This window comes from Chiloscyllium punctatum, chromosome 11 (assembly GCF_047496795.1).
Source record: "Chiloscyllium punctatum isolate Juve2018m chromosome 11, sChiPun1.3, whole genome shotgun sequence".
Classification (NCBI taxonomy): Eukaryota; Metazoa; Chordata; class Chondrichthyes; order Orectolobiformes; family Hemiscylliidae; genus Chiloscyllium; species Chiloscyllium punctatum.
The window spans coordinates 54,189,500-54,202,703 of NC_092749.1; the positions used below are offsets into that span (position 1 = coordinate 54,189,500).

At 39.5% G+C, this 13,204-nt stretch overlaps 1 protein-coding gene across 1 annotated transcript in view; it reads right to left on the reverse strand.

Annotated features, from left to right (window-relative positions):
- Positions 1-13,204, reverse strand: part of ppp2r5a (protein phosphatase 2, regulatory subunit B', alpha isoform) — a 168,880-nt gene that overhangs the window by 44,882 nt on the left and 110,794 nt on the right. The window contains exon 3 of the mRNA XM_072580817.1: positions 2,893-2,994. Coding sequence (XP_072436918.1) covers positions 2,893-2,994 — 102 coding nt within the window. The remainder of the gene's footprint in view (positions 1-2,892; positions 2,995-13,204) is intronic.

Consider the following 13,204-nt stretch of genomic DNA (forward strand, 5'->3'; position numbering starts at 1 on the left):
GATGAAAATTTCAAGCTTGGTAATGCACAACTAGCAGGTTAATTTGATATTTTGTTTCTTTTCAATATAATTATGCAAAGTATACGCTTCACTTAATCTAATACTGTAATTTATATAGGCTTTAATAGTTTAATATCATGTGACTGCTCAGCCTCACCTTGACAAAGAAGTGTATCACAGTAATTTGAACAGAATGAAAATACTAATTAGTTAATTAGGACATTCTTATTTACTTTATTTCTATTTCAGAGCGACACTGTGAACTTGGAATCATCAAGCTCATGAACTCTCACTTCATTAAATCCTTATTGAGTACTTATCAATAAAGGATGGCAAAAAGGAATTTTACTTCAGGAAGGGAGGAACAGAAAACAGCAGTTGTGTTCTGTTTTTCTAATGAATCAGTTCACAGATATTATTACACAGCTCTGAAGCAGGTGGGACTTGAATCTGGGCTTCCTGGTGCAGAGGCAAAGACACCACCATTGTGCCATGCAGTAGTTTCTTATGTTAGATTGGTTTTAAATTCAGAGTGACTTAGAAGAAAAACAATTTCATTTTGTTAAATATTATATTTACTTTGAAATTAACTTTGTAACAATGTGTTTTATGTTTGTAATCATATAATCCTTCAGGCTATCATCACGAAGGAGTATGTTGTGACCGAAGGTATAACGCACCTATTACGCACGTGCACTTTATATACACTTTGCATTTTTTTTAAGTACTATCTACTTTGTATTTTCTTACCTGTTAATTATTACCTGATAAAATATTGGTGATGTTAATAACACTAAGAAATTAGTGATCTTTTGTAATATGTTACACAAGTTAAGGTTACAAGGAAAAGGAGGAAGTGTTCTACATTTTAAAAGTAAAGCGATCCAGGCACACATAACTATAGAGAGAAAAACCACCTAACAAGTCTCTCAATGTAAAAAAACTAATATGTATGTGATTTAATGAGAAACTTGCAATACTGAGGCAGTGATCTCACAGTATTAATCATGAGAGATTGACAGCATACATCTCCCTATACTTAACAAACAGATAAAGACAATACCAGAAAAATATTCTTTTTTCTTAGGGTGCAAGTACATAATTCTTTGACGTTGCGTCACATACAGACAAGGTGTTTAGCACACTTGCCTTCATTGTTCAGTCCTTTGGGTATAGGGGTTGGGAAGTCATGTTGAGGTTTGTGAGGCTTCTTCTGGAATAATGTGTTCTGGTCACCCAGTTATAGAAAGGATATTATCAAGCTGGAGAGGATTCAGAAGAGATGTACCAGGATGTTGCCAGGTATGGAAGGTTTGATTTATAAAGAAAGGTTCGGACTTTTTTTTAACTGGAGCGTAGAAGGTTGAGATGCAACCTGATGGAAATTTACAAAATGAGAGGTATAGATAGAGCTAATGGTAGTTGTCTTTTCCCTAAGATGGGGAATTTAAAAACTAGAGGGAACATTTTTAAGGTGAGAGGAGAGAAATTTAAAAAAGACATGAGGCAAACTTTTTACATAGAGGGTGGTTCGCGTATGAAATGAACTTCCTGAGGAAGTGGTGGATGTGGGTAAAATTACAACATTTAAAAGACATTTGTTTTGAGACATGAATAGGAAAGGTTGGACAGATATGGGCCAGCAGCAGGCAGGTGGGGCGAGTTTAGTTTAAGATTACGTTTGGCATGGAATGGTTGGACTGAAGGGTCTGTTCCTGTGCTGTATGACTATGAACCAGGAAGCAAAAACCAAAGTATACCTGTAAAGTCACCATATGGTTTGACAAGAATTGTTGATAATTTATGGGTTAAATTACCTCAAAAGATTAACCATTCATGTAGTGGAAGACAAAGCTTCAGACAAAAATAAACATTGGGATTTGAGCTTAAATTGCAACGTAAAACTTATAGCAAGGAATTGTCAATTTGATCAGTGGTGAAAGTTAAGTGCATGGTGGGGAGAGAAAGAAAATTCCCAGATCTGAATTATGTTCTCATAGGATTAGGAATTTCAGTTACAGAAATATTATAGTGGTAGGGGCACTGATAGACAATTATTAGCTCAGTAATGCAATCCATTGGAAGTTATGAGAGTTGACTGCTGAGTATGCAATACCGCCTGAAGAGGTCAGATGAGGATAAAGACAGACAAGTTAAGGACAGAGCTTCAAATGCCCTCTTTTCGCAAGATCATTCTCTTCATTGAGTTGAAATGACATGGTTATATACGGTGTAATTTTGGTAGGATAGCAGATACACTGACCTAAACTCATTGCTAATAAAGCTGCTTAAATACTACTTCCACCTTCACAACAAAATCTGTTGCTACGTTTTCAAGAATGATTCAAACGATCAGGAAGCAAAAATTTTTTAAAAATCAACAGTTACTTGAAAAAGATTCTCAAAAATAAAGGGCCAGTATTTCCTTCAAGCTCATCACTAGCTAGGCTCATAAGGCTGAGAATCATTAAACATATTCTTAGTATCCCATGCAGCTGTACCAGTGTTAAAATTCTGGAGTCATTTATTTATGACATACAAAGAGGTCTTCATCTTTAACAACAAAGTAGAACTTATTCATTGATAATGGTCCCTGCAATTACCTTTCCCCATCCAATCTACATTAGAAGTAACAGATAAAGATGAAACAGTAAAATATCTTTACCTTAAAATGTAGTTTTTGGAGGAAACCAACCGATTTTTCCAATTGAGTAGAAGAGTGATTAATGCACAAGTTAGGAACAGTTTGCAGATGTTATTAGGACACCACATGTATAGCGAAATTTTAAAAAAATTTCATTTCCTGAAGTATCCATAGTACTTGAACACAAACAAGGAATTAAGGAAAAGAAGACATGTTATAGAAACTACCCAATTTTCCACAATTATTACCTGCATGTGAGGCCATGCTGCTTCTAAAGATGGTTCATCCTCTTCTGGATCAAAATCTGGATTGTCGCTTGGAGGAAGGGTTCTGAAAATGTTACAAGTAATCTGCAACAAAATTATGAGTTAAGAGATTATTATTATACAAGGTCAGATTGATGTTATGTATCAACAAAGCTGAAAAATTACTCCATATGTCTCAAAACAAGTGGAACAGCCATTTTATTCTAAGGGATTAAGAAGAGTTCTCATTTGTTTCCCCCCAAATTCCAAGTAGTACATGAAATTGATTCAAACCACTTAAATTTCTGAAAAGAAAAATCTCAATGATATCTTATGTTTCTACAACACACTCAGGAACCCAAGGACCCATGCAATATGCAAATGTTTTGAATAAAGTGTGCTTTTCTCTTCAAATTTGACTTAAATGTCAAAAAAACTGACAACCTTTCATTCTGTTTTGTCAGGAATGTTACTGATCTTATTGATGACTTGACAAGACAAGATAAAAGTGACCAGAATTTTAATTTTAAATGATCTTATGACTAAATTGCGAATCAATGAAATGTAAAAATGTAATGCAGTTAATAAATGCTGCAACTAGCAAAATCCTAACAAGCTTAAATCTGGCAGCAGCAAACTTATTGGGGTTTATATATCATTGACAAGAAACTGATGAACTCCATAAACATTGTGGTACAGCAGCACATCAATTCTATGGTGAGTAACTCACTTACTGTTGTTTCAATGTACAAGTCAGGAATATGTTGGAATGCGCTGATTACTGCTGCAAAATACTCGAGAAGCTCAACATCATCAAGATCTAAGCAGACTGCTTGATTTACATCTGATGCACCACCTTAAACATTCACTCTCTCCACTATCATGCATTGTGGCAGCTGTGCATACCAGTTACAAGATGCAATGAAACAACTCACCGAGGTTCCTTCAACAGCACCATCCAGACCAGTGACCTCTCCCCACCTACAAATGCATGGGAGTACCACCACCTGCAAGTTCCCCATCAACCACACACAGTCCTGATGTGTTGTTCCTTCACTAGCGTTTGGTCAGAATCCTAGAACACCTCCCATAAATACAAGACAATTACAACAAGTTTAGATCACACGGAATACAAGGAGAACTAGCCATTTGGATACAGAACTGGCTCGATGGTACAGAACAGTTGTGGAGGGTTGCTTTTCAGACTGGAGGCCTGTGACCAATGGCATGCCACAAGGATTGGTGCTGGGTCTACTGTGCTTTGTAATTTACGTAAATGATTTGGATGTGAACATTGGAGGTATGGCTAGTAAATTTACAAATGACACCAAAATTGGAAGTATCATGGACAGTGAAGAAGAGTACAAAGGGACCTTGATCTTATGGACCAATGGGACCAAAGGTTAGCAAACGGAGTTGAATCTAGATAAATGCAAAGTGCTGCATTTAGGAAAGGCAATCAGGGCCAGACTTATACATTTAATGGGAAGGTCCTGGGAGTGTTGCTGACAAGGAACCTTGGAGTGCAAGTTCACAGTTCCTTGAAAGTGCAGTTGCAGGTAGACAGGATAGTGAAAATGGTGTTTAATATGTTTTATTTGTCAATACATTCAGTATAGGAGTTGAGATGTCATGTTGTGGCTGTAGAGGAGATCAGTTTGGCCACTTTTGGAATACGGTGTGCAATTCTGGTGTCCCTGCTATAGAAAGGGTTCAGAAAAGATTTATAAGGATGTTGTCAGGGTTGAGCTCGAGGGAGAGGCTGAATAGACAGGGGCTATTTTCCCTGAACATGGCAGGTTGAAGGGTGACCTTATAAAAATTTATAAAATCATGAGGGGCATGGTTACAGTGAATATCCAAGGTCTTTTCCCCAGGGTGTGGGTGTCCAAAACTAGAGGGCATAGGTTTAACGTGAGAGGGCAAAGATTTAAAAGGAACTTAAGGGGCAACTTTTTCATGCAGAGGGTAGTTTGTGTATGGAATCAGCTGCCAGAGGAAGTGGTGGAGGCTGGTACAATTACAACATTTAAAAGGCATCTAGATGGGTATATGAATACCCAGAGTTTAGAAAGATATGCGCCAAATGGGACTAGATTTACTTAGACTATCCAGTCGGCATGGACAAAGGGTCTGTCTCCATGCTTGTGCAGCTCTATGGCTCTATCTAATAGGTGGTGGATGGTCTACACATAACCCCATCCCCAGTAATTGCGGAATCCAGTACATCAATGCAAAAGACAAGGCCAAAGTATTTGCATGAATATGGAGCCAGAGGTGTTGAACGCATGATTTATCTCTGCTTCCTGCTGAGGTCTCAATTTAAACAATGCCAATCTTTAATAAGTTGGATGATATCAAGAAATGGCTGAAAATATTGAATATTGCCAATTAATTGCCATGTTGTCTTCATAAATAGCTGAATTTCCGAGTTATACATTAGTTTCAAAGTGCTTAACATGTCCTTAACACTGAAGTCACAATGAAATTCAATAATTTTTCAAAACCTAATCCATTCATGGGATGTGGGACTCTGGCTAGGCCAACATTTACAGCCCTAAAGAAAATGGTGGGGAGCTGACTTCCTGAACTGCTCTAGACCTTGGGACTGCTGACTTGTGCTTTAGAGATGGAGGATACGCACTGGGGAGAAAGGATGCAAATTACTCACTGCAGATTTCTTAGATTCTAATCCCGTCTTGTAGCCACAGTATTTACATGATGAGCCCATGTGTGTCTGGTTAAGTGTAATCTTCAGGATGTTCATTGTGGGGCATTCAGAGTTGACCATGCCATTGAACAGTCAAGGCACAATGGTCAGATTCTCTCTCTGGAGTTGGTCATTTTCTGGCATTTGTGAGGCCTGAATGTTGCTTGCCACTTTTTCACTCAAACTTGAAAGTTGCTCATATCTTGCTGCATATGGACATGGATTGTTTCAGTACCTGGGGTGTCATGAATGGTACTGACCATTGTGCAAAGAACACACAATAGTTAATGCTATGATGGAGGGAAGGTCCAATATTGGACATTGGCTTCACTGAAAAAAATAGGATCGTGAGGTATTTTAGCACAGCTGAGGGTTTGAGCACAGGTAAGGTGAAGCAGTGAGAAAACAGATGTGGTATGGAAATGAAAGTGGCACACCTTCTTAACGGAGACATTACTGGAATGGAAGCATTGCTTAAAGTCAAATAGAAAGCAGAGATTGGCAATGGTCAGGGTCAGGCATAGACAATTTCAGAAGCTGCAACACTTGCCCATTTACCTCCTCACTACAGAGTCAATTTAGTTTATTGCATTTGCTGCTCAGAATCTGATCTTCTCTATGTTGGGGAGATGAATCACAGACTGGATGACCGCTTTGCAGCAAACTCCACATGATTTGTAAAAATGAACCTGAGCTTCTAGTTGCCTTCTACTTCAAGACACCTCCAAGTTCTCATGCTAATGTTTCTGTTTCAGGCCTGCTGTAGTACTCCAAAGTTCAATGCAAGCTGGAGGAACAATACTTCATGTTTCACCTTGGTACCTTCCAACCCTCAGCACTCAACATTAAGTTTAATAATTTCAACCATGAACATCTACCTCCATGTTCATTACCCACCCCAACAACCAACACATTTTCAACCATTTGGGGGTTCCTGTTTGCATCCATTCAACAATTATTTCTCTTGTAGCTTATGATCAGCATCCCTTTGACTGCTTCCCTTCCCTTCTCTTTGAATGGACATTGATTCAAATAGATGGAAACATTCTTTTCCCTAACTTCAACCACCTCCACAGCTCTGTCATCAGCATAAATAACATTAATTCTCAGTTGCTTTCAGTGCTAATGAAGAGTCACTGGAGTCAAAGTTCACTCTGTTTGTCTTCTCACCGATTCTGTCAGACCTGTTGGAGATTCTCTAGCATTTTGTTCATGCTTAAAATAGAGAGGTCTTGATAAAACTATATAAAGGTATTACTGGATTAGTGGTGCTGGAAGAGCACAGCAGTTCAGGCAGCATCCAACGAGCAGCGAAATCGACGTTTCGGGCAAAAGCCCTTCATCAGGATGATTATTCCTGATGAAGGGCTTTTGCCCGAAACGTCGATTTCGCTGCTCTTTGGATGCTGCCTGAACTGCTGTGCTCTTCCAGCACCACTAATCCAGTATTTGGTTTTCAGCATCTGCAGTCATTGTTTTTACCTTATATAAAGGTATTAGTCAAGTCAATCTTGAAATACTGTGAACAGTTTTGGGTCCCCTTATCTAATCCTTTGGAAGTATTGTCATCATCTAATTCTCCAGTTTGATCAACCTGAGGCAAAGACATTAAATATGCAGACATTTACTGCAGGTATAGCCACTTAAGAAAATCTCAATGTCCCCAACCTCAAGTATTCTGTACGTCCGACAGATAATTTCCCTGTCATTACAGGAATGTCGATGACATATGACATTCCTTTGTTGCGACCGCTATATCATTAAATCCACACACCACCAAATGCATTCTCTCAACCTCTCGAGCTACTGAGAAAATAAGGCAGGGCAGGTGACTGAGGTGTCACTGGAGGAGCACTTTGGGGCCAGTGACCATAATTCTATTAGATTTAAAATAGTGATGGAAAAGGATAGACCAGATCTAAAAGTTGAAGTTCTAAATTGGAGAAAGGCCAATTTTGACAGTAGTAGGCAAGAACTTTCAAAAGCTGACTGGGGACAGATGTTCACAGGTAAAGGGATGGCTGGAAAATGGGAAGCCTTCAGAAATGAGATAACGAGAATCCAGAGACAGTATATTTCTATTAGGGTGAAAGGAAAAGCTGGCAGGTAGAGGGAATGCTGGATGACAAAAGAAATTGAGGGTTTGGTTAAGAAAAAGGAAGCATTATCTAAGGTATAGACTAGATAGATCGAGTGAATCCTGAGAAGAGTACAAAGGTATTAGGAGTATACTTAAGAGGGAAGTCAGGACAGCAAAAAAATGGGACATGAGATAGCTTTGACAAATAGAATTAAGGAGAATCCAAAGGGTTTTCACAAATATATTCAGGACAAAAGGGTAACTAGGGAGAGAATAGGGCCCCTCAAAGATCAGCAAGGCAGCCTTTGTGTGGAGCCGCAGAAAATGGGGGAGATACTAAACATGTATTTTGCATCAGTATTTACTGTGGAAAAGTGTATGGAAGATACAGACTGTAGGGAAATGGATGGTGACACCTTGCAAAATGTCCTTATTACAGAGGAGGAAGTGCTGGATGTCTTGAAACGGTTAAAGGTCCTGATCAGGTGTTCCAGAGAACTCTGTGGGAAGCTGGAGAAGTAATTGCTGGGCCTCTTGCTGAGATATTTGTCTCATCAATAGTCACAGGTGAGGTGCCAGAAGACTGGAGGTTGGCTACGTGGTGCCACTGTTTAAGAAGGGTGGTAAGGACAAGCCAGGAAACTATAGAACAGTGAGCCTGACCTCTGTGGTGGGCAAGTTGCTGGAGGGAATCCTGAGGGACAGGATGTACATGTATTTGGAAAGGCAAGGTCTGATTGAGGATAGTCAATATGGCTTTGTGAGAGAGAAATCATGTCTCACAAACTTGATTGAGTTTTTTTGAAGAAGTAACAAAGAGGATTGATGAGGGCAGAGTAGTAGATGTGATCTACATGGACTTCAGCAAGGTATTTAACTAGGTTCCCCATGGGAGACTGGTTAGCAAGGTTATAGCTCATGGAATACAGACAGAGCTAGCCATTTGGATACAGAACTGGCTCGAAGGTAGAAGATGGAGGGTGGTGGTGGAGGGTTGTTATTCAGACTGGAGGCTGGTGACCAGTGGAATGTCACAAGAATCTGTGCTGAGTCCTCTACTTTTTGTCATTTACACAAATAATTTGGATGTGAGCATAAGAGATACAGTTAGTAAGTTTGCAGATAACACCAAAATTGGAGGTATAGTGGACAGCGAAGGTTATCTCAGATTACAACAAAATCTTGGCCAGATAGACCAATAGGCTGAGAAGTGGCAGATGGAGTTTAATTTAGATAAATGAGAGGTGCTGCATTTTGGGAAAGCAAATCTTAGCAGGACTTATACACTTAATGGTAAGGTACAAAGGAGTGTTGCTGAACAAAGAGACCTTGGAGTGCAGGTTCATAGCTCCTTGAAAGTGGAGACGCAGGTAGATAGGATCGTGAAGGCGGCTTTGATATGCTTTCTTTTTTGGTCAGAGTATTGAGTACAGGAGTTGGGAGGTCATGTTGCGGCTGTACAGGACATTGGTTAGGCCACTGTTGGAATATTGCGTGCAATTCTGGTCTCCTTCCTATCGGAAAGATGTTGTGAAATTTGAAAGGGTTCAGAAAAGATTTACGAGGATGTTGCCAGGGTGGAGGATTTGAGCTATAGGGAGAGGCTGAACAGGCTGGGGCTGTTTTCCCTGGAGCGTCAGAGGCTGAGAGGTGACCTTATAGAGGTTTACTAAATCATGAGGGGCATGGATAGAATAAGTAGACAAAGTTATTTCCCTGGGGTCAGGGAGCCCAGAACTAGAGGACATAAGTTTAGGGTGAGAGGGGAATGATATCAAATGGACCTAAGGGGCAACTTTTTCCACACAGAGGGTGGTATGTGTATGGAATGAGCTGCCAGAGAATGTGGCAGAGGCTGGTACAATTGCAACAGTTAAGAGGCATTTGGATGGGTACATGAATAGGAAGGGTTTGGAGGGATATGGGTCAGGTGCTAGCAGGTGGGACTAGATTGGGTTGGGATATCTGGTTGGCATGGACAGGTTGAACCGAACAGTCTGTTTCCATGCTGTACATCTCTATGACTCTCTCTCCATCAGTACTGCCGCACACTGTTAAACTATCCTGGTCCCCAGTTCCATTTTGGTCTTTTTCTCATTCAACGCGTTAACTAGAAACTTTTGCTCTTTCTTTTCCACATGTTAAGGAATGCTAGCTCGAAAAGCTCACAAGGACCAACAAATCTCTCAATTTCACCTCCCCTTTCCTCCAACTCATCCCTCCTTCTAATCCCATTGCTTTGATGTGTGTTCTCTATACCTTCTGAGCATGCCCGCACTGATGCTAAACAATGTGCACTCAGCAAAGAACTTAGTTCAAAAAAAAATCTGAAGAGGAGTCTTTTCAGATTAAAAACACCAATGCTGTTTCATGCTCTGCAGATGCTACCAGACCTGCTGTCCTGCTCCAGCACTTGGTTTGTACTGTCCTATGTCAGAGTCAAAATTACTTATACCACCTTGTTCTTTTAAAGTTTAGAAGTTTCTGTTTTCCTTTTCTGTGTATTAGCTACAAAAACACTTCACAATATTTGAAATTGCTCATTTCAAATACACAACTGAAAGCATTGGATACCAAATACGACAACTTCGTTCCCCTTTGGCACTTCAGTCCCCTCTTATCAACTAACTTCTGCACGGTTTATGATGCAAACCGGTTACTACCATTATATGGCCTCAGTGAAGAATCAAATAGGCTCAAAGACATTGTGGTTTATTACTTGAGCGCAGCACAAACTTACACATGGCACAATGGAGGTCTTGGATAACTTGGCTATTTATAGAATATTTCAGTTCAAGAAATTGCAGAGAATAAGGGGACACAAGCTTTAACTACACATGAATAGAAATAGACAATGTTTTCTTCTCTCAGATTATTGTGAACTTCTAAATTACACCGTCGGCTGATGCAGGGAAGGCTGACTGTTTTTAGGAGGAATTTCAAAGGGTTCTTACTGGAGCAAAGATTGCACCATCTACGGGATAACACTCAATCTCTGTGGGAGAGGAATTTGTTTTGTTCATGTTCTGGATTTTCTCCTTTCTTCTAGATCTCCCAGTCTTGATCATGAATGAGTCAGTCAGTTGGATTCAATACATGTTAAAATTGGAGTCCCTCGGATTTAATGGAATGAAAGCACATATTACAGAACAGACTAGCTATCAAAGGGCTCAATAGTTGATAACCGTTCTTAATTCACAGTTTTTGTTACCATAAAGAACTGTGGCTTGTTCGGACCAGCCACAGATGCAAGTCTGGTAGTACAAATGTTCTGGTAATTGACTCATAACCCAGAGGTCTGAACTAATGACGTGGAGTTCTCAGTTCAAATATCACAATGCCTATTGGGAAACTTAAGCAAATCCTTAGTTTAAAAAATTGCATCATAATGTTGACTATGTACCAACCAGATTGTCATTAAAACCCAAAAATAGGAACAGAAATTGCTGGGAACATGAGTTCTGAGGAAGGGTCACTCGACCAAAATCATTAATTCTGATTTCTCTCCACAGATGCTGTTCAACCTGCTAAGCTTTTCCAGAAATTTCTGTTTCTGACTTACAGCATCTGCGATTCTTTTGGTTGTCATTAAAACCCATCTGATTCATGAAGTGCCATATTGCCAACTTTTCAAGAGCAATCAGGGTTGGGAAACAAACGCTCACCTTGTCAGCTCTTTCAGGACTGCCACCCTTATTCAGTCTGGCCTATACATTACTCCAGACTCAGAGCAATGTTCCAGAACAGTGGTAAAACCCTGGTTACAATGGTGGAATGGGTGTAACTCAGATGAAGTTTCTAGTCTATTGTTTTTACAACAATACCTCTAGGAATTAACAGCAGCTCAAGCCAGTCAACAAAAAGCCGAATTAACACAAATAAGAAATGTATTTTCTATTTCTGTAAGTACCTTGCCCTAATTTCTCTTTCCTATCAAACATTTACCCTTCAATCAAGATCACTATATCAGTGTCTCAGCAAGTTTAATCGGAAAGGAGTTGAAACAGAGAGACACGCCTGGCCCTAGGATAAATCCTGGTCTACGCTAAGGTACATATGATCTGATTTAAGCTCTCTAAAGAAGTGGTTCAGCCAATTCAATAAGTAGTTGAGGCAAACAAACAAGCATAGTCCCAGATGTCATCACTAGTCTGCTGGAGAAAATAGTATGCTATAATGAATTAGGAAACACTAACTCTTGTATCTCTGTCCACAGCTGATGCCAGATCTACTAGATATTGTCAGCTTTGATTCCAGATTTTCAGTTTCTTCAGTACCTTATTTTCATTTCAGAGTATCTGGTCATTGTGAAGACCACAAAAGGTGGGGTGATTTAGCTCCCTTCCTTTTCACCCCCTCAGTCAGGGTTACACAAATAGTTATAATTCTTTTCAATATGCAGCTAGATCATACTTTAACTAAATGTAGGGCTATTCAATTAAAAAGTGCATTGCAAAGTTTAACTGAACAAAATCAGGATTTTATTACATACTAACCCCAAGAAAAGTAAAACACACATCAAAATCAAACTCCGATACGTATATCGTTTAACAAGAGGGGGGATGCAAAGTACAAAGGAAGATTAAAGAATATGCAGTTGGAAAGCTTTTAAACTCCTTAAGTTCAAGAGTTAAACCTGAGACCACAGCTATTTAGTTGATCTTTTGCATCAACAGCAGTAGCAAAATCTGTGGAATCCTCCAGTTCTCAATGAATGGTTGTTTCTCTAACTTGCGTTCAGAGAGGTCGAGAAGGAGAAAGAGAACAGAGAAAAGAAAGAAAGCCTTACTACTGTTAAGAATAGTTTCTTTCTTGATTCTGCTCAAAATCTGTTTGCCTGAAAAATTATTGTGTACTCCCATGTCTAACATCATTTTGTCACACTGGACAAACTGCATGTGATTTGCATTCAAACACATGAAACTTCCAGAAAGGTGTAAATCAAAACGCAAACAAGGATTTCCTCATATTTGAGTCTCAGTTCCTTTTGATGAAGTGTTTAATCTTGGCTTAGACTCATATTGGTTTCATGAGCTCAAAGTGGTCAGGTGATCAGTACAGCTACCTTAAGTCAATGTTTTCTCCTTTTAAGAGTCCTAGAATCTATACCATGGAAACAGACCCTTCAGTTCAACTCCTCCACACTGACCAGACATCCCAGTTTGACCTAGTCTCATTTGCCATCATTTGGCCCATACCCCTCTAAACCCTTCCTATTCATTAAACCATCCAGATGCCTTTTAAGTGTTGTAATCGTACCCACCTGCGCGTCTTCCTTCTGGTTGCTCATTCCATACATGCACCACTGCCTGTGTCCCTTTCAAATCTTTCCCCCTCACCTTAAACCTATGACTCCTAGTTTTGGACTCTCCCACTCTAGAAAAAAAGAACTTTAAAAAAAGAATAAAAATGTTAGTCCATGAGAGTTTCAGGTATTAAAATCAGATGGAAGTTGAAAAGTTGATTGACATATTTTTGCAGTTTTCTGACAAAACTGTTCCATTGCTGTTTGTGGGAGCTTGCTT